Source organism: Pelecanus crispus, chromosome 4 (genome assembly GCF_030463565.1).
Source record: "Pelecanus crispus isolate bPelCri1 chromosome 4, bPelCri1.pri, whole genome shotgun sequence".
NCBI lineage: Eukaryota > Metazoa > Chordata > Aves > Pelecaniformes > Pelecanidae > Pelecanus > Pelecanus crispus.
Genome location: NC_134646.1, coordinates 4,049,042 through 4,071,308, shown reverse-complemented (window position 1 = coordinate 4,071,308; position 22,267 = coordinate 4,049,042). Strand labels below are relative to the sequence as shown.

The following is a 22,267-nucleotide window of genomic DNA, read 5'->3' as shown; positions in this document are numbered from 1 at the left end:
TGTTTCCCCTTGACTTTTCATTAAATTTCATGGAAGACCAAAAGTTTACTGGTAGGCTTGGCTCCACATGAAGTGTATTCTGCCAGATGTACTCGCTATATTTGGCAGAACTTGAGGGGTTTCCTATCTCAACAAATCAGCTCATCCTGACTAACAGACCTTGCTAAGAAGGGAACATTTTGGCAGCTTTCATACATGATTTAGAGCTCCTATTCTCATGTCACCAGATCCTGCAGGAGGAGAGATGCTTCACAAATGAATGTTCTGGATAAATACTTTGAAAAACAGCCAGAAAAAAAAAAATATATCACTCAGCAATGAAAAATACTTTATTTCTTTTCTCGGAGGACTCCTGAAGACTAAAATAAGTGCCTCAAGCTTTCGTTATATGATTCAAAAGATATTCTTCTGTGCTCTGTGTGTTTACTCAGAAGTGTGTCTTTGACCTGAATTTTAATTTTCTATTTAATCTTAACTTTTTATTTTAACAAAACGTTGTATACTTAAATACCAGATTCATAGTGTATTTGTTCCTGTTCTCCCACATATGCATACTTTTCCTATAAAAAAAATCGTGAGACTGACTTAAAATGAAGTGAGTACACTACAATTTCAGTGCTTCTCACTGCCAAGTAGTAGATATCCTAGTTATATGGAGAAGCACACATTCAGTACTATTCTATCATTCCTGTGGAAAACCCGTAACGTGTTTCATTGTGGAATATATAAAATTTATGTACTCTATCTGACCAGCTTTTCCTTCTTAAATATCATTCCTCCTACAGGTCTACGATGGTATTTGTTATATCTCAATTTTCATTATAATACTGGAAGCAATTGTTGCCAAAATTTTGCCTAAATTACACTTGTTGGGATTTGATACTTTGGTTTTCAGCACATTTTATGTATCTGCTGTTTGTCTGCATGGTCATGTGGAGCAAAAGGGAGTAAATTTACATCTGGGGAAGTCTATTCTTGTCATTTCTGTTATTGAGATACTATATACTCCATAGCATTTTTCCACCCCTTTCTACAGCTTAAGCTGTCTTTTTCTTTTTTTTTAAAAAAAGCCAAACCAGAAATATACTGTACTCCATGCATTGATACTTCAAATCCAACCAGTCACATTTTCTTCTTTTCCTTTCTCTCTGACTGGTCAATTCAGAAAAGGAAGTCCAGTTCGAGTGTTCAGATGATGGTGAGGATCTTTATCGACAGATTTTTTTCCTCCTGTGAAACGTTCACACTTAGAAATCAAACAGTTGCATTTAGTTTTGTTAACATACTGTGAGAAGCTGCAAGACTTTAAAGTACGACCTTGTGAATTTTAAGCCTGCAGTTGCTATATGCCATCCGCAGTGAATTGTTCTGCAGTTCTTTCAAGCAAGTTTTTTATGTTTTTTTTTAACCTGGGGACATACGAAACAAAAAAGTAGATGTAACATTGGCCAATGCAGCTGTCCTTAGTAAATACAAATAGTAACAAAATAGTAATCTTATAACAGCCTTCTATTAATTTTTAAAACCTCCTTATTTTAAAAGCTAATGGTATTAATGTCATAAAGTGTAACACAAACCGCATTGCACAGTGCAATAGCATCACTTCAATTGAGCCGCTCTAGACCAAGCTGCCACGCTAAATGCTCAGGTGTAAAACCAACAATTTCACAGCCTTCCCGTACTGCAGTTTCCCAGCTAACTTCCCTCACAGCTCAGGGCTTTGTCACAAGCCGTCCCAACTGGCAGGCAGTCTCAATAACTTCTCTTCCTCCTCGACCTACTCTGCCGTCTTGCGTTCATTTGGCTTCTGTGATCCCCCACAGCAACTTACTCTATTCCTGTTTATGACACTTTTGAATCTGACTTTTGAGATGTTCATGATGGTCAGCTGTGATGTCCCAGCCAGCTTCTGTCGCTGCTGCCGGTAGGGAGAAGGCAAATATCCCTCATGCACCCCTTTCACTGGGAAGTACAGCTCTCCTTGAAAAGCAAAAATTGCTGGTCAGGTCTGAGCAGACATGTAGTTATATAGGTAATACACAGGTTATATCTATTTATAGTTATATATATAGTTATATGTAAGTAAATAGTCTGTGCTTTGGGTGAACATGGAATTTCAGCGACAGAGGGTCAGTGGTAGCAGTGTCCAAATGAGGGTCACCAGAAAGGTACGGTGGGGATATTTCATCGAATCGTTTAGGTTGGAAAAGACCTTTAAGATCATGCAGTCCAAACTGGTACCCCAAACGTGAGGTGTGCCTTAACTTTTTGTTACAGAGGTACCATGTGAAAGACTAAGTCCCAAGATACAGGTTTTGTTTCTTAAAATATTTTTATAATATATTGAAAAAAGACCAGTACTGATTCTGCCATCATGCCCAGCTGTTTGGAACGTTTGCGTGTGTCTGTCCTGCGCTACTGTCAGACCTAAGAGAGTGGCTTTTGACAAGGGATGCATTAGTAAAAAAGTTTTCCTTCTTCGCAACAAATAGAAGGTCACCACGTAAGCATAATTCAACTTCACAATAACTGTTTCATATGAGAATATTTTACTCCTTTTGGAATCATTTCCCTGTGCTGTTAAAAATATATGCAAAATACACCCTGTGTGTTCGTCTATTAATAAAAGCACGTGTATATGTTCTATGAGAGAGAGAAAGCGTACAGGCTTACTGCTGTTTTCTCTCTAAGTTTCAAGGGGTTTTACCAAGTTCTATTTCCGCAGAAGAAATAACTATTTTGAATTACATTATCTCTTTCTGCTTTGACTAATGAATGCTGTATTCTCGATCTCTTATAAGAAGTTTTGAATATATTTCCTGCAGTTTTCAGCAGTAGCTGTAATGGATATTGTTTATTTTTATAGGACTTTCACCAAGGGAGTATGGACCCAAGCCTGCTCTCCTTACTCAGGCAAAATTGGAATTGAAATTTGATTAACCTGTTTTCATTATGTATTCAACAACAAGCGTTCGTTTGGCATATCACTTTATTTTTTGTATTAAGCTACTACTGAATAGGACTGTATGAAATCTGGTGAAATCTTCATTTCTTTCCTCATGTTTTTGCTTTATGTCTATCTGCCTTTTGTTAGGGCCTTTTTATTCGTAGTCTCTTGATGACTACACTGTCATAAAAATACCAACTTGTAGTTATACAACTCGATACGAGATTTTTCTCTTGTTCTGGAAGATGTAGTATGCAGTCAAGCAGTGTTGTACGTGTCCTCACTATTCCACAGTTCTCCTGTAGAACTTTCATTTACTGAAGTGGTTGGGGTTTTTTTTAAAGTTTTTTTCCTGAGTAAGGAGTTCAGGGTTTGCCCATCTCACGGTCCCATAAATACCAAAGCAAGTTAGCTGATATATAAAATACTTGCTAATAGTTATGTCTCCCATGAATGACTTTATGCACAAAGGTATTTATTCTCTCCCCGTCTCGAGTTCAGACACCCCTGCAACTTATGGCTGTAATTATGAATAGATAAATGAAATTTATTTGACAATAACTAGGCCAAGTTGGGGCATAAACTAAACACTTGGAACTCAATAATGCCTCGTATTTTCTCTTAGTGAAAATTTCCGTAGAAAGACCGTTGTTACAAAAAACACGCTGTTTCTCCTCCTCCTGCTGTAGACCACTGTGAACTTTGATTTTAAATCATAGAAAATTATTCTATATATGGGAGAATGGTTCCTATCACAAATATTACTAAATGACATTTAGTGTCGAAATAATGTTCCCTGATGTTAATTAACGAGACTGCTTTATATTCTTCAAAGCCAGTTAAATGCTGGGTAAGATAAGGAAATTTGCGGTCTGTAATTAATTAATGCAAATCCTGTTGACATTTCCATAATCTAGACCTAGCCCAAGCAAGATTCAGTCCGGCTGCAGGCTTAATTCCTGCAGTCAACAAGTCAGCTGCCACACCTCTGCTAAAGTAAAATAATTGTCAAAAACTGCTGAGGACATGAAGTTCAGTGAATTTCCCCAGTGATAACATCTGAAGGCTCGAATTTAGCAAAGCCTTAGCACGGCCACTATTTAAATGTTAGCCTGCATGGCTGAGAAGCTGAACGCTTCATCCGAGACTACGGAGTCAGCGGGAAGTTTTAAGTCAGAAGTCAGATGTTTCATACATAGCTCAGTTTGGTCCACTATTCTAGGACTTCCTCTTTCTTTATGCCTTTTCATATACATCACTTAGCATATCGCCATTTTCTAATTGGTTTAAGAAAGGCTTTTTGTTTAGAAGAAAAAAATACCAAATTTTGACCCCAAAATTGCTGGAGTTTGTTTCTTTAAATGAAGAACTTAATTACATTTTTACAAAAATCCATTAATGAAACAATTTTGGACTTTTTTCCTGTTTTGTGCATTTATTATTAAGTACTGTGACTAGAAGGTTCAGCAGAACTTTTTTTTTTTTTTTCTTAAATCAAAGTCTTTCCAGACAATGTATACATATATCTATACACCCAATTCTGCATGCTGCTTTGGACTGCTCTTGTTAAAATTAGACATGAGCAAAATATCCATAAAATTTTTTTTCCTAATTATTGTAAAAGAAAAAAATTACATTTTTCAAACTAGCTTTACTATACTTTAATCTTGCTTCTTAGTGCATGTCAAAAGTGGCTCGGTACATTATTTTTAGTATTTCTGTTCTTTTCATACCACGGTATTTATGAAAGCTGAATCTTAAAAATGGATTTAAAGAATCAGATACCTTTAAACTTATTGCTAAACAGTTTAATTCAAATTCAAATTTTGTATAAGTGAAAGCCAAAAGTCTTGTAAAGGTGTAGTACTGTACTAAGCGTAAGAATTAACATGATGACCTATATGTAAAGTTGAGCAGATACGTACTGATTTGTGGAGTAAGACTACAGATACTATAGCGTGAAACCTTACACTTTCAGGTTACAGTACCAAAATCAAAAGGCTGATACACACTGACTGCAGGGTTCTTGGGCCTGCAGAAAATCACAGCTACCATTTATTTTTGTCTAAATTAAAACAAAAAAAGCTAAAGGGGCACCAGTCTCTTTCTAGCATCGGTTGTATTTAATCAGATCTGGAATCAGTTGTATTTGTTCAAATCTGTTCCCAGAAGCCCGTAGAACAAATCTATAGATTTCTGGAGAGCTATGAATAATCAAATGTTATTTATGGTAGTGATAAGTAATTAGAAATAAAGAACAACTGGGTGCGATTGTTTAATACTGCTGCATGTCAAGAAATCGCAATGGCTATTTAGGACTTTCTTCAAACCCCTATTAATTCTTTATTCTTCTTATATGTGATTAGCTGCTACTTAAAGGCTCTCTGTTCTTTAAGTGTCACAGCTGAAGTCATCTATACCTTATATAGACCTTTGTATAGTGCCTCTGAAAACCCGTAGCTAGCATGTTTGGAGGAGCTGCAGCTAGCTATGAGATCTATTGTTAGCGTTCGCTCAAGTTCATAAGTTCATCTTTCTGTGATTCTTTATTTCCATATCTATATCTATATATAGATATCTATATCTGTATATAGATGTTCTATACAGAGAGATATAGATACGGTGCCTACCGCGAGTTCTAAGGCCTGTCTGTTTCTATTTTCTGCATACCTACAGATAAACAACAAAACGAACGTGGTAACCAGCCCCAAGGAAAATATTCCTACCCCGGCGCTGGTATACCTGCAATCCTCCTTCTCATGCCATCTTGACGTTTTTGACCGTCTTCTGTTTGTTCTTCCTTCGTTTTTGCTTTTTTCCTGCATTTACTCTGTTTGCTTTCTAAAAACAGGTTTTGGAAAAACTTTTTGTTTGAATTATGCTTTCTTCTTTTTTGTGAGGAAGTCCATTAGAGCGTGTTTATTAATAGAAAATGTTACATGGAAGCTGGATGCGGTAGAGTCATAGCATTTGTAACTGCAGTTGAATTTTTTGCATGCTGTGCCAGAAAGTGAGTAGAATGCGCTTTATGTTGCTCTTAGCTCTTTGCCTGATGACTGTTTCCATCTTTTTAATGCTAACCTTTTGCACCAAAAAAAAAAAAAAAAAAAGCAGCTCTGTTATTTTCTCTGCTTTGTCTTAGTGTAAGTATTGATATCAAGGAGAGCTAACAGGACTGTTGCTAGGCTACCATCAAATAGACCTTATTCAGATTTTCATTCCATATTTCCTAAAACTCAGCAGGACTTTGCAAGTCTTCACTGGGATCAAGAGGCATCTGGTGCTAAACATTTTTGCTTGTTTCTTACGTTTAAATCTGCAGGAGACATTACTCATTAATAAGCTCTGTTAGGAACATATTACTAATCAGAGTGCTGTTCATGAATGTTTCTGTTGCAGTCTTGCTTTTATTAGTAGCTCCTATTTCTTAGGCATACATGTATCACAGGGCTCACGAATATAAATGCCAGTGCTTAAGTACCCAAATTTTGTGAGGTGTTGTTTCCCATATGCCTGCGTATATAGCTTTGCAAATGCGGATAATTCACACACATCGGGAGAGGTTTTTCCCTCCTGAATTTTTTTTGTGCAACTGGCACAGAAGCAAAGTAATTTCTAAGGACCGGTTAAGAGGTTTCATGCATGAGTATATGGCAGTCTATTCCCAGACGTGGCCATGCACAATAGTCCATGCTGAAAGTATGCTGGCTAACTGCCATTTCAGAGATTATTTAATCTTTTTCTAAGGGAGAAGGATTTGGGGAAATTACACTTTAAAATGACGCAGAGATCTCTCTCGCTTGCTTTTATGCTGCTCTGCCAGGGCAGCAATTAGTAGTAATCTATGTATTCCAAAACGTGGTAGTGTTCAGAGGTAGTTAACTCGTCCTTAATCCCTATCGATTCATCTGCATTTTTATTTGCTCACTTAGTACTAATACAAGCAAACATGCTTAAAGACAAGAGGTGATTTCTGGCCGCCTTGTCTGGCCTGGCCCGGACAGGAAAACGTGCAAAGCATTTGGTACGCCCTTGTGCAAAAGAGAGCCTCTGCAGGTCTCCAGAGCTTCAAAGCCCTGTCTACATTGGTCATGAATAAGGTCTCTGCATGCTGCTGCTTTAGGTGAGATGGTCTTTTTTGCTGGCTTGCTGATGAGGAAACTTGTATTAGAGACATCCAGTTTCACCCTCTGGCAACATTTAACATTTGATTTAGTTCTTGTCAGTGTTCAGCATTTGTGAGCTGGCTCTTCTTGCACTCCCTCACACTAATGAGAATGTATTTACCAATGGGAACTCTTTTTCTCTTTATTTTGTTCTCGCTCAGGAGCCCCAAACTACAGTAATCCACAACCCTGATGGAAATAAGGTATTCAGAAAGAATCAACTCCATCTTGCTTTTCCACACCACACATTTCATCCACTCTTCCACAGCAAAAGAGGGCCATTCCAGGAATTTAGCAAGGAAAATCTCATTCCTGCATTTGTTACACCCCATGTCTCTTGAGCCTGTTTTCATCTGCCTTCATCTGCGGCGTGCGTCCTGCTGACTGCTGAGCTGCTGAGGCTCTTGGAGGAGTCGGTAGCAATTGGCAGAGTTCAGGACCCTGTGCAGCCGGGCTCGGGGAGCGTGGTGTGTCTCTCACTTCAGCCAAAAATGCTGCAGTCTTAAGTAAAAGCAAAGAACGCTGTTCTCAGAGTGTGGTGAGATTATACTGACGAGTTTTATGTGCAGTTGTCACCTTAGATAAAGATGTCATTTCAGTTTAGCCCATCTGCTGTCTCTCGGCATGCTTATACACCATGTTGTGACATGTCTTTTGCACAGGACTTTGGTTTTCTTCCATAACATCACTGAGCAGTTTCAAAAAAATTTAACATTCCAAGTGACAAAGAGGTCTTTTGATTTTTATACGTTTCCCTCATGCTTTTTTCTTTTTCTTGTGTATTGTGATGTTTGCGTTTGGCAGCTGATTCCTAAAACGTGTTTTGTTTTGTTTTTTTCATGCATGGACTTGAAAAGGGCCAGGAAATACCATCATTTACATATAACATATGTTCCTAGGTTTCCTGGAAAGAATTTACTCTTCAACAAAAATTTCACTGTTTACAGTGTTGACTTAAAGAATTGACATCTCATTTAGCTAGTCTTAACTACTTGTGGTTATTTCATACGAGAAGGGTTGAATCCGAGTGAAAAAATAACGCATGCAGACATTTCTCTAAGCATGAAAGTGCTGATGGTGTGTATTGTGCTTGTATATCCCGTTCCTTTACGTACCTCGCATCTGTCGAACGTAGAGCTTTTATTTTCACGTTACTACTTTTTCAGCTCCCCAAGTTTAAACTCATAGGCAACAAAGAGCCTGTGTTTGAACACTAGTCTAATCTTTATCGCTGAAGTCCACTAAAGACCAGAAAACCCAGATAAAATATTGGCGTGACTACATCTACTTGGCTTTATTATATCATCACAGCAATTAAGATACTCAATGTCCCAAAAGGTCACAGCAGACAAGCAAACCACTTAATGCGGAGAGTTACTCCTAAATTTGTCTGAAAGACTGATCGTTGTAGTATGGCAACTGGAGTGGATGCTTCAATATTACAGGCTACAATCTGCCGTGTGAGCTTGTGCATGGTGTTTGCAACTTGTATTTGTGTGGGGGTTTTGTTTACTTATAAGTACTTTATCTAATATTTTAAGTGATAGAGCATGATACATCCGTGTAGAGCGAACCGTCTAACACCAGCCAGTTCAGGAAAAGCATGGTGACTTGGTCAGTTTTGTTTGTGTGTGAGTTAATTCATGTAGTTTTATTTATGGATGCACATACGTTTTGGTTTTTTAAGGTCTGAGTAATGCATTAACCGTTTTGAACATTCCTTCGGCTCAGCCTTGTGAGGACATAGTAAATAAAGGGCACTGTCAAGTTTACCTTTTATTATTTAATTGTAAAATCCTTTTAAGAATTATATACAATACCAGTCCTGTCTTCTCTCAGATGAAAACGGGCCAGTTAATCCTTTTTTGCTATTGAGCTGTGAATTTAAAAAAAAAAAAAAAATTACATTGATTCTACTTTTCAAGAAAGTATACGGATTAAAAGAGTCAAATTTAAAAACTTTCCGGCGTTCTAAGACTGTGCACCTATTAGATTTGACAGAGCCCTGTTGAATTTGCCTGTAATATTTCATGTTTCTGGTAATTCACGAAAGACTGAGATACGGTATCCTTGCCTTCTTAACAGTGTGGTGGCTTAAGTATAAACCGTCTGATAGATGAGTCATTCCTCGCCGTCACCGGTTGTTTGAAGAATACTACTACAAAGATACCCCAATTTGTCAGAGCCGTTATCATATATTTATCGATTCTCCATCTCCTTCACAAAATTTTTTATCACAAAAACAGCATAAAAATGGCAGAATCTGATCCGATATTCTTAAAATCACTTTGTTTCAATATACATTGCGTAAGTCCTATGAGCAGAAAAACAGTTGTAAACTGTAGCATGCAGAAGTCTGCATATTTAAAAGTTGTAACGGAATGACTTATTTTGCACAGTTGGTTTAATCACTAAGCTTTAAATGGCAAGCTCTCCTACTTGGCTGAGGTAATTCATATAACATTTCAGATGGACTTTGTACAGTTGGATGTTAAAGAAAAAAAAAAGTTTCCTTTACATTCCTGTGAAGTAAAAGCATTAGACAGCAGGAAATGTATTTATTTTCCCTACTGTAGAGAATGGCAACGTTTGGCATCAGTTGCAGGTGGAAATGTCTTAATCGGTGTGTGACCATGTGTTTGTGAATTACATCCCACCCTGCTTCAAGGCTTTGCATGATACCTGTAACTAACTGTAATTTTCAAAGGCACGCAAGTAAGGCTTGGCTTGTTTTATACGTTCTACTTATATTTGCTTCTCAACAGGAATCAACAGAGAGTTCCAATACAACCATTGAAGATGAGGATGTGAAAGGTATGATTTTAAGCTCGAAACATTTGGAGAAGCGATAACATGAGTTATGTGAACGTATTCCATTAGGTCATTAAACACAGAAATTCCTAATGAATCTTAAGAGAGACTACTGTTTTTCCTTGTTTAAAAGAAATTACTTTTACGCTCCCCTGTGTTACTTCTGACATGTTTCAGACTTACCTTTGACTTTTCATTTCCCCAAACGCCATTTGCCATGATGTTTTGGAATGAAGAATATAAAGTTACTGCTTATTAACTAAAGATACTACTTCCAGTAATAATAGTAGTAGATAAAAAACATGTAAGTCAGTGCTTTGTAACTCTTACTTAGTTTATGTACTTTTAGCATGCATTTGTGTTTTCGGTTTGCTTTTTGTTTTTATGTCACGGTTTTAATTTTTATTCTGTTCAGATGCCAGTGTTTTTTCATGTTTCTCTTTTGTTCTGTCCATACGCTTATTTTAATCATCTTTTATTCTTTGAAAAACTAAAATCGATAATTTTTTTATAAAATTAGTTCCGTAACTTCACAGATACGGGTTTTGTTTCCATTTTTTTCCCTCTAAATATTATACTGTGATGTTACTCATACTTACTTTAATAACATGTTTTCAAGCAAAGGGTTTTAAAAGAAAGAGTATTAGGTTTGTGTATCGCTGGTTCACAGAAAAGGTGGTTTTTCAGCCTCAAAGAACAATGTTGTACGAACAGGTGAAACGCAAGCCAGAGATGGTAGTAAAGAAAAAACCTGGAGAATGGAAAAGAGAATTCTTAGTGAACCATTGTAATATGGGGTTTGCTTTGTGTTGGAAGTAGTGTAAAGCCTAAGTCACTGTATTAGCAAAGTTGTGCCCTAAGGTGTGGACTTGAATCTGCTGAAGAGCTTCGTTGGCCTCCGACGAGCATGGAGCGTTTCAGAATTTAGAAGAGATTCAAACATAAAGTAGTTAGAGTTCTATCAAAAATATCTAGCGCTTAGCTTCTGACTGGTAGAACAGGTGCTCTGCATGTTTGATAGAAATCTCAGCACTGCCCGGGTAATGATTTGATAGTGTGAGCAGGAAAGCACAGTCTGCTGGTAGCGGCTGTCCAAGGAGCGCGGTGTTGAAAATGCAGATTTTACATTACGCTGCGTATGAGATTCATCGGGCATTTACCTCGTGGAAGCTTGGCTCAGGCTTGCACAGGAGAGCAGAGCAAGCCTGGGGCGGAGCCCAGCGTCTTGTTCCTGCTGCTGCTCTTCACGCTGCTTTTGGAAAGGCTCAGGAGCTCAGCTGCCGTGCGGGCTAATATCTGCAGTCTGTTGTACTGCAGTGATTTTCTCTACTTTTGCGTAGTTGGTGTTCCCTGGGTGGAAAGAAGATTTTCTATCCACTGCTAGTAGCGATGCAGCTGTAAATCGTGGCTGACGTTAACTGTATGAGCTGCAGTTACCTTTAGTTCAAGTCACTGATGTTGGCGCTGTGTTCTCAAAGTTTCAGTCAATCATTTCACCTCTGCTTGAACAAAGTCTTGGGCGCGTTAACAGCCAGTACCCGCTCACTGTAAATAGCAACGTAGCGATAGCGGTTTGAGTTAATGCAAAGTAATGGCTTGGAGAACAATTACAGGTATCTGCAGCTGATACAGAGGAAAATACAGTGTAATTTACCTTTATTCATAACACTTTGTATTTCTTCCTTCAAACCATTATGGGTAGTTTAGCAACTAACCTCATTAAATGAACAATTTAATTATAGGGCCTCGGCATGATGATACAGCACGATGTTGTAACAGTGGGATTTTTGTAAAATTCTGTCTGAAGCTTAGCGCGCAGAATTCTCAGGAATACAATTACAAGAAAAACAACAATGAAAATGTTTGGCCAGATTCTTTTATATGATTCTGTAGCATCACAGTTAAGAGCAGATTAGGTGGCCACGATGTGCTGTATTCCCAAAACAGAACAGAGGATTTTGCAGTAATCACACGTCTGAGAGATAAGATGCTGGTTGCGTCCTCTTTGCTGTAGCTTAGTGACAGATGTAACATGTTTAGCAGATGAAGTTTTCTGATATTTGTAGGTTCCTGACCCCTTTGCTACGTAACGGTGATACAAAGGTCATAAAGTGGATAAGCCAGTAAGATGAGCTGAGGCTGTACTCCAGACAGAGTGTGGCATTCTGTATTTTCTGGAGAGTACAGAAGGAGGAGCTGAAAGATGTTACCTGTGCTTGCAGAAGAGGAGGCAGCGTCGTATCGCTCCTCGCCTGCTTCGGTGGGAAGGTGGGATGCTCCCTCCCCGCCGAGAATGACACTTTGAGCTGCTATCGCCTGGGATGATCGCCACAACCTCCTACGCCGATGCAGCTGTTTCAGCATCAGGTCCATGGCCTGACACACGGCGGTACCACTGCCCTGTGCACCAGGTGCACATTTTATTCCAGTGTATAGGGATTTCGTCTGATCTTTATAATAAAAACACAGTCTCCCTGTCATTAATTGCTTGCAAGCTTGCTTGCTTTTCGCTTCTTAGTATTCCTCTCACACTTTCCAGTCTTTCCACCGGAGCCTGCTTTTCAGATTGTTTTATTATAAATTAAAGCTAACAGCACCCCTAGGGTGTAATTTCTAGAATGATTCAGGGAATAGGCAGCCCTGCAACCCTGACGGCTGTTATAAGCCCAACCTTCATGCTTTAGCTAAGGCACTTAAGGAAAGACGTTTTCCCCCCTACACTAAACTTGACTTCTGGATGTAGATTTTCTAGGGCAACAGTGAGAAAGCTGTTCTCTTGTCAGGAACAGCTACCGGCTGCAGCTGGAGATAAGATACTAATAGGGACGAATGGATTTCAGAGGTAGCAGAGAAAATTCTCTCAGATTACTGACTGACTGGGTCCTTACGCGTATGCTCAAGATGATGCTTGTCACCAAATTTGAAATCTAGAAGGGATGTTTCCCACCTTAGGTGACAAAGAACCTTAAAAATGTTGTTGCTTTTCTTCGCAGCACGGAGTGCAACACAGGAATAGGCTCTCTCCTTCCCGCGAAGGAGAAGGGAAATGGGGATGCCAGTCTGTAACTGAAAAGCAGCGTTAGTGTATGTTTTATAGTATTGCGGTATGACCTACGCCTCGCAGAGAATGACTCTTCTTTGCAAAGGCGTGCAATCGATGCACTTCATTCCTCCTCCTCTTACTTTAACACCGTGCATAGATTGCACAAACAGGTACGAGGTTCCTTCCTTTGTACAGACTACCAGCCCACGCATATTCAAAACATTCAGCTCTGCCTCAAGTGGTTTTATTATTTTTTATTGATTTGATTCTTTAAAGTTGTGTGGATCATGTGAGTCTGCGTGGGGTATATCATCTCCAGCACAGTTGTGTTTTTGTGTGCCCTGTGGGAGTGTGTGTGTATATGCATGTCTGTACGAAGTATTACAAATGTTACAATTCCTTAAGAAAGGTAGCAATAGGGAAAAAAAAAAAAGTCTTAAATCAGCTATTACAAATGTGTCTTTAGGGACAGATTCTTACCTCATATCTATCAAGGAATGCATACAGTATTCTCCTCTCATGTCAGGATCTCACCCTATTTTCACTTTTGAAGGCAGATATTTTAACTTGAAGACAGCAAAATCAGCCTTACTTTTCATTTGTTATTTATTGAAAATGTTAGTGCCTGTAACTTTGTCTTGCTCATGTATGCCTTTACGTCTTTTAGGATCGGAACACCTTTTACTAGAAACAGCGCTTGGTAAACAATGGTGAGCTTTATTAATTGAAGGAATAAGCTAATTCTAGAATTTGGGTCTGAAATTACTTGAAGCTGCAGTTCAGGCTCCTTGCTAACATAAATTTCTAACATTAACCATTGCTCAGGGGCTTATCTGCATGACAGTGATCCCTCCTAAATATAAGGACAGGAGTGGACAGAAAAAACATACCGAAAACTGGACTGTAGGCAATGCTGCCTTCTGGGATTGCTTGTGGGATTTCTCCTTCCTGTAGTAATGAGAGCGGAGCTCTTCTGGCAGCATCTCTGATATGAGATTGGTGTGTTTTTTTCAGTAATGCTGGAGAATACCATCATTATATTTGCCAGCAATGCACACAGATTTTTATAAAGCTGAGTTGTTAAATTTCTCATGGTCAGGAAATCTAGATTTCTCGTGGTATTTTTTTGCCCCTGGAAATCAACTAATGAAAGCACTAGTAAGAATCATGATTCCTGACGGGAAAAATTGTGGAGTTGTAGGGCACTTACAGATTAGGTAAATTCTGGCTAATCTGTGCTACTTAATATGCCTGTAAGGTACATCGCTTCAAAACATTAACCATTCAGGAGGCACGTATTTTCATCTATTTCGCTAATTTATTTCATTTTGTACCTGTTGGTTTTATTTTATTTAACAGTAGAAAGAAACCAATTTAAACTAATCGGTTTGGAACATACTTTCCTGAATAAAAACCTTTGAATTTCTAAGAACATTTTTTTAAAAGCTCTTTCAAAACCCTGTGTATCTCAGTACTGGCTACAGAGATAAATCCGCGCTGGCATCTGAACAGAGTCATTTATGGCTACGACCTTTACAACTGTTCTGTGGCACCCACACCGCCTCCCAAAAGTACATCATTAACATTGTTTGTGTGCTCAAAGATTTTGTAAGTTCTTGTTGCTTGTAATTAAATTACCGTTATTTTTCTTTTGGCCTTCTCTTTTTCTTCCTTCACATCTACTTGACCCTCATACAGCTCTCACAAAGGAGGGTGACATGGAGAGGTTGTGTTCCACCCACCACTCCTCCTCTTCCATTGCTTCTTCATCTCACTGGTCACCACCCGTGCCGCGCCCCAGCGGCCGCTCCTGCTGCCAGTGCCTGCTGAGGATTCTGATCGCACTCTACCTCTTCATCTTTGTTTGTTCATATGTTGTGTTTCTTTCCATCAATTCAGCGGGCAAGTCCACGAAAAATGCAAACTCAGAGAGTCATTCGCTTGAGTCTGAGCTCTCCCACTCCACTCCTTCCTCTGTACTGTGTAAGTTGAGAGACTCATCTGTTCAGATGATCTCTTTTGTCTCTGCTTCTCTTCCCTCCCCATCATCTGACAGTAGCACAAGAAAGGTCAATAGTGTGAGCTGTCTGATCCTAGGAATGGCCTTTCTCAGGGTTTACGAAAGTATGGAGTATATTTTCTTAGATATTTATTTCTTGGCCAGGTTTTATTCATTGTAAAAATATTATCATCAGCTGTAACGGCACTATAAATAGGCACATGTTTGAGAAAGTTGTATCTTGCAGAGGTGATCTTTGCAGTAGTTTTCAACTTAGAGGCAGATTTCAGTCTCACCTCAGGCTTGGCTCCTGGATAGGGTCTCCAGATTAATTACCTGTTATGTTTACATATGTCATCAAGCTACTTTCTTTAGCATCGCCATTGATAAACCGCCCTTAAACCTGCTGTGACAGCTGTTAGCTTGCAGCGTTGATTCGTGGCAACTGAAAAGTTTCATGCTTTGCTTAGGGGGAGATCTGTGATGATTAGTGACCGATTAACTGTAAAGGAAACCTTTAGGGTGAGGAGACTATGTTTGCACAGTTAAATATGAGAGGAAGAGGGCATTGTGTTAGTAGCTTGTATACTGGTAGAACATAAAAGGCCTGGGTAGATGCATTTCTTGCTTATAAATTAACTCAGACATTCTTTAGAATGGAGGAACCTTGCGAGTTGAAACAAGGAATGACTTCTAGGAATGTAGGCTCCGCTTGCCGGATTCCCATCTCGCGTCCTGTGTGTGCTAGGGTGGTTGCGCTGGTACTAGGAATAGGCATTTGCACTGGTAAAGGTGAGATGCAGATGGGCCCTTGGGAACACAGGCTGGGTGTCATTGGCCTGAACCTTATTTTAAATATGAGTGGAATTTTTGCTAGGTGCAACTAGCAAAAACTGTGACAGTGGGAATCAGTCCCTGAGATGATGGGCTGTCTCTGGTCGCGACTGTTGACAGGTAATGTTGAAAGGTTAGCTTCGTTCTGACAGAGGAGCAGGATAGTATATATCAATATATAGATGACTGTATATATATATCTCTCTCAAACTAGAACTACAAATACCAACGGCGCAAGCTGCACAGAACCTTAAAGTAAAGAGGAATTATTAGGAAAGACATGGACCTGTATAACTTTCAAAGCTATCGGTAACACATGCCATAAGGCTTTTACTCCATCCGCAGCATATGTCCCCAGAAAATCTATTATGTACCCAACGTTTTCAGATTTGAGCGCTAGCAGCCTCACATTTCCTGCTTCATTGGGTAGTTAATAGCGCTAACACCACTGTAAATGTTTAAACAGAGATGTTCATTACTAATTTTGTTACCAAATTTAGGAACAAAGGTACCTCAGGTAATACCACTGTCCTTGAAAAAAGTAGATTTTAGTTTCCCGAGTGTGGTGCAGAAATGGCATAGTATGTATATACAGTGACATGTTAAGAAAGTAAACAATCTCGTATTTATTCTGTTCATTCTGTGACTTCAGAAACAAGCAGTTCTTTGCCACTTTGTTACGCAAAATAAACTTCTCAAAAATCCTATGAAAAAGTGCAGGTAGAACTCAATTTAAGGAGTGCAACAAGGATCAAATTAAACAACCATCTGCTATGCGGCAGGAAAAGTATTAGGTGAAACTATTCTCGTAAAGCTACTTGGTGGAGACGTGATGGAACTACTACATCTGGTAGTTAGCCTACCAACTCAGTTTTGTTTAAATGATTTAGAGATTAGAAATCTAGAATTTGCCAAAACTCTAGTAGGCAAAACAGCAGAAGTTAACCCAGTATCTGAATATGCAGCAGACTTGCTTGTATTTTTTTATTCTGATGCTTCAAAATAACTTCATCCCAATAATGGGAATATTTAATTTCATTAAATAACTACGTTTAGTGATCAAAGAAACTGTAAAGTCCCTGTAACCTCACCTATCCTCAACTTAGTTTTAAAAATGTGCGATTCTGGTGTAATATGATTTTAGAAATGGCCGTGATATGCTCTGTTTTCTGTAGCTGTACATTTATTTAATAGGAATCAGCGGTCCCGTGGCCTGAGAAAATTCAGAAAACCAAAAGTTGTTATTGTCTACCAAGAATAGGATTAATTCAAGTACAAGTTGAAAGAACTTAAGTGCTGAGAGAAGGCGTTAGGAACGTGGTAGGCTATTAGGGTAAAAACCGCTGGTGTGGCTAACGGAGGATGTGTTTGTGCTGACATCGTTTTGAAGTGGAATTTTGTTGGGATAGCTCTAACGACCTGTTTCAGCATACTGATAGAGTTGATAGAGGTCTCTGCAATATTACTGTGAAGAGGCTGCTGGAGTTCATAGAATCACAGAATCGTTTAGGTTGGAAAAGGTCACCCAGTCCAACCGTTAACCTACACTACCAAGTCCACCACTAAACCAGTTAAGGGTAGAGTAGACTAAACCATGTCCCAGAGTGCCACCTCTGCCCATTTTTTGAACACTTCCAGGGATGGGGACTCCACCACCTCTCTGGGCAGCCTCTTCCAATGCTTGACCACCCTTTCCGTGAAGAAATTTTTCCTAATATCCAGTCTAAAAGAGTTGTTGTCCTGGTTTCGGCTGGGATAGAGTTAATTTTCTGCCTAGCAGCAGGCATAGTGCTGTGGTTTGGATTTAGTAGGAGAAGAATGCTGATAACACGCTGATGGTTTTAGTTGTTGCTGAGTACTGCTTATGCCAGTCAAGGACTTTTTCAGCTTCCCATGCTCTGCCAGGGGCACAAGAAGCTGGGAGGGGGCACAGCCAGAAGAGTTGATCCAAACTGCCCCAAGGGCTATTCCATACCATATGACGTCATGCTCAGTATATAAACTGGGGGGGGGTGGCCAGGGAGCAGCGATCGCTGCTCGGGAACTGGCTGGGTATCGGTCGGCGGGTGGTGAGCAATTGCATTGTGCATCACTTGCTTCGTGTATCATTATTATTATTATCATTATTATACTGTTACTATTAGCATTACTATTTTACTTTATTTCAATTATTAAACTGTTCTTATCTCAGCCCAGGAGTGTTTCTCACTCTTACTCCTCCGATTCTCTCCCCCATCCCATCGGGGTAGGGGGAGCGAGCGAGCGGCTGCGTGGTGCTGAGCTGCTGCCTGGGGCTAAACCACGACAGTTGTGTACATTGGCAGACTTACCTTCACCAGAAAGAAGATAACTGCTACAAACAGCTCTAGTAATGAATAATTTTCACTAGCAGTGAGCAATATTAAAAATCAGTGGAAGTTAATACTGCTGAGACTTTATTGGAAAACTACAGGGGAGTTACTGGGCTTGCCAGAGACAGTGATACAGGCTCAGGTGATTATGATTTTTAAATTACATCACAGGAGAATGCAAGTCAGTGTTTTCGAAGAGCAAATTTGAGAATTTAGAAGAAAAAAAAAAAATTCGACTCTGAAGTCGGACTACAAAGTTTAGGATGGGAGGTAGTGGTGAGAGGCACGCGCAGTTTCCTTATGTCAAAAGTGTCTGGGAGATGAGACGGGCTCCAAAGATTCGCTGGATGAATACCCGTACCTGACAGCTATTTCCTGACCGCGCAGTGGTAAAAAGGTAGGAACCAAAATAGTCTACAGTGTAAGCTCTGTGTAGTATGAAATGGAATTCACTCTATTTGTTGTTAAGTAGCGATTATTATAATTATCAGTAGACATTATAATTATAAACAAGAAAAATATTGATTTCTTAGCTGGTAAACTTGATAGGTTTTAATATGCTGTCACAGGCATGGGAAAAAGATGATGTAAATGTGGCGCATTGAGAAAAGAGAAGCTGAGGAAAGATTATCATATAGTTAAAGTCCTGGAGAATAAAACATCTCCATTCCAGCCATAGGTGCTTGAAGTATTGAGGAATGTATCTTTAAAGGTAAAGCAGTTTTCCTGTGAGTAAAATAGGCAAATGCCACATTTCTTAGAATTACTGTTTGGGTTTTTTTTTTTAATTTATTATTATCATCATTATTATTGTTGTTGTTGTTATCTCAGCACATCTCATTGATTTTTAAAGCTTATTTAAAAGGAAAGAGATGTAGAATTGAGGGTTATTATTGATTTTCCGTTGTAAAACACTAGCGGACAACAAGATTTCTCTGAATGGGCAGAGTGATTAGGCAGCACTGTTTAAATAAAAATGTGCACAGCGGCAAAGCTTGTTAATGTCTCAGTTACCCAGACTTTAAATGTCATTTCTTGAGACAGCAGCCAGATTCCATGATTAATGTAACGTGTTGAGAAACCATAGTGCGGTATCTTGTAAGTGCCGTGCCCATGATACAGCTTTGTTCTGAGACTGTAGGTGATTTGTCACTAAAAAATAAACATTTGCCAAGATTTGTCACACAGTATAAATACTAGTATAATTGTATGGTGGCTCCAAGGAGAGAGCGTCTTTAGAAATAATTAATCTCATAGAAATAAAAAGAAACTACGTAGGGCATACGACAAGCTGCTTAACGTCGCATTGCGATAAAGGTTTAAATAGGAGATGCATTCATTTTGTTTGATCTTTTTTGTCAGTATAGGGTGGAAAAGTGCTGGCATAATTTTTCAGATATTTGCCTACATATCTAATGAATTGATTTTTTTTCATTAGGCTTACAGGTTTTTCAGAAAGGTGAAAGACAGTCGATAGCCTAAAAAAAATGCTGCAAACCGTCCACCCATATCATAATTTGATGAATCAGAGTGAATATTTGGAATCGGCAGGCGCTAGGAAAGAGACGTTACATGTAAGATGACAACTCGGATGTCTCAGTTCATATCAAAGTTTAGGGTTAAGCGGTGGGGTGAGAGAGAAGCTCCGATCTTACGTACACTAAATTTTTATAAACCTCTTGAATGAGAAGTCCCCTGGAGCATGCCTTGTCGTCTGAGGGTCTAGGTATTTTTTATGTAGATCTAAGATTCAATCAGTCATTTATTCATGCAGCACCTTCTTTTATTTTCTTCACAGAAATTACTTTCTTGGAATATTTGTGGAATAAATTGTAAGAGAAGTTATCAGCAGAGAATTTTCAAATACTGGTGTGAAGAGAATGGTTTGGAAAAACATTTGCTCTGTTTCTGGGGTAGCAGTCTGTGCTGTAAAGCTGAATGACGTCCGGTACCTCCCCATAGCCAGAGTTCATTATACAAGACAGGGTAAAGCTTCTAGTCTGTTCCTCTTTCTTTTCAAGCGTTGGTTATTTTCAGAGTATAGAAATAATGTTAGTGGCTGTAGGCTTGCCATCTGTTTGCTATGTGTGGGGACGACGCTCAGCTCGGAAATGAAGCTAGGTTCCCCCATACTGTGCCATTCAATTCTAGCAGACCAGTGTCACCTAGATAAGGACTGCGCTGTTTTAAAATGATAGCACAGTGGGTAGGATTTGTCTCCCCAGATTGGGACATCCTCCACAGTGTCGATATCTATATTTGAGCTAGTTGTCTAGACTCCCTTTAGTCAACGCAAATAGGTCAGATGAGTCACACTTGTCTTAAACAGCTATTTTAGGATATGATGAATCGTTCCCTGAAAGCGCTTATTTCTCTCCATTGACTATAAGGGAGGGGAGTTGAGGGAACAAACTCACTTGTCTGTACTTATACATGTCCAAAATGTTGTGAGATTAATCCAGTCTGATGTGTACCGAGATACGTCGTTAGGAGTGCTGAGTTGAAAAGTCTTAAGGGTTTTTTTTTTTTTCCCTTGAGAAACAACATGTTAGCAAGTAAGAAGCAGAGTAATTTTAATCATCTCTGAGTTCGTGTGCTAATCTGTAAACAGGCTACCTCACTGTTCTGGAAAGGTGCTTTACTGCTTAGCAGGGATTTCATCGCTATCTGTTTCAAAGCAAGCAGTAGTAAGGGGTATGCGGTCCCCTGATTTGGGTGTTATTTGAAAGATGAAGGTGATTTGCCTTTGCTATGGATTTCACAGGCCCTGTTGTAAGTGCTGTCTGCACTGCGCTTATTTGATACACTATTTTCTGAAAGACCAAAAATAATGGTTTTATATTTTGCTAGTGTGATGACTGTTCCTAGGGTTGTGTTAAAAGAAATATGCCAAAGAACAATAAAAAAAGTATATCCCTACTTCTGTAAGATCAGTGGGGGGTAATTGATAACCATTCCAGTATAGTAATTACAGTCAATCATCTAGAATATTGGTAACAGTAGAAAGATACTCCAATATCTGAATGAAGCATAAGGTGTTGTAAATTATTATTTTCAGAACAAAAATACTGGTGTCAGTTTTGAAAAAATTCATGGGTAATATGGTGGTCAGTCAGTTACAAGGATTCTTTTTTGTGTTGCACAAAACATGAAGCTGCTGGTACGTGTATTTCTGAAGACTTCATTTTCACATACCCACAGGTCATTTTTATTCTACACCTTCTCTCTGCAATTAAAATACCAAAATAGCCGTCATTTCTGTGTGATTCTTGTAGATTGAGTTTACAAGTGTTGCTTGGGGCTACAGGAAAGGAAGAAAAGCCCCATAGTTCCCTCCTAGAAAAACAAGTTTTGCTGTTGTTTTGTACTTTGTTTTCCCTGTGATACTTGATTTCACTGGCTGTGAGACTGCACCTTGTAGGTTTAAGGCATTTATAGTGTTAGATGCTTTTTGAGTAATCAGTGTTCTTAGTTATTTTGTGTTCTTTAGATATTAGTGTTAACGGTGTTCTTTAATTATGAAAGATTATCCCTACCCTGTAGCTTAGTGGGGAAAAAAGGTAGCAAAAAAGAGCTAGAGGTTAATAGCTCATTTTAAGTTAACGTATGTGCTACAGCAGTGCTGCAGAAATTATTTTAGCCAGTGTTAGAAAATGTTCTGGTTTGTTCTTATTTGGTCTTTTTATAGCTCCTCTTCATAATATTTTTGCTTGAACTGCCTTTGTATTAGTCATACACGTCACTTGCCAAAGCAGGGGTCGTGTTTTTTTGAACTGCTAAGATCTTATTACCTTAACTCACTGTCCCTGCAGGGGTAAAGGTTATATTTAGAGAGTAGGTCCATGGTCTTTTCTTTAATGGATTTACTTCACCTGTATTCTGAGCAAAGGCTGTAAAAGCTACCATCTTTTCCACAGAAGTTTGCCATTTTATGGTCGCTTTCTGCTATACTGTCTGCCATCTTTTTCGTTACTAGTTTTTCAAAGAAAATGGCTCAGCACCTTTGACTTCTAACAACGTTCTTCCCTCACACCTCAGTTGTTTTAAAAACACCAAATGTATTTTTTGCTAAGTAATCCTTTGCTTACACAGATTATGTAATTTTATGCCATAGAA

The 22,267-nt window shown here is 38.9% G+C and overlaps 1 protein-coding gene across 20 annotated transcripts in view; it reads left to right on the top strand.

Moving 5' to 3' along the window:
• CAMK2D (calcium/calmodulin dependent protein kinase II delta) overlaps positions 1-22,267 on the top strand; it is a 159,342-nt gene that overhangs the window by 129,229 nt on the left and 7,846 nt on the right. For 5 of the 20 annotated variants that reach the window (XM_075709016.1, XM_075709026.1, XM_075709025.1 and 2 more), the window contains one exon: positions 9,879-9,927. The exons of 1 other annotated variant lie outside the window; for it this stretch is intronic. In XM_075709016.1, the coding sequence (XP_075565131.1) occupies positions 9,879-9,927 (49 nt within the window). Of the gene's footprint in view, positions 1-1,165; positions 1,199-2,879; positions 2,895-4,788; positions 4,795-5,623; positions 5,684-7,274; positions 7,317-9,878; positions 9,928-14,866; positions 14,951-22,267 lie in introns of all 20 variants that reach the window. 14 more of the 20 variants (XM_075709019.1, XM_075709018.1, XM_075709013.1 and 11 more) reach the window with 8 other exon arrangements.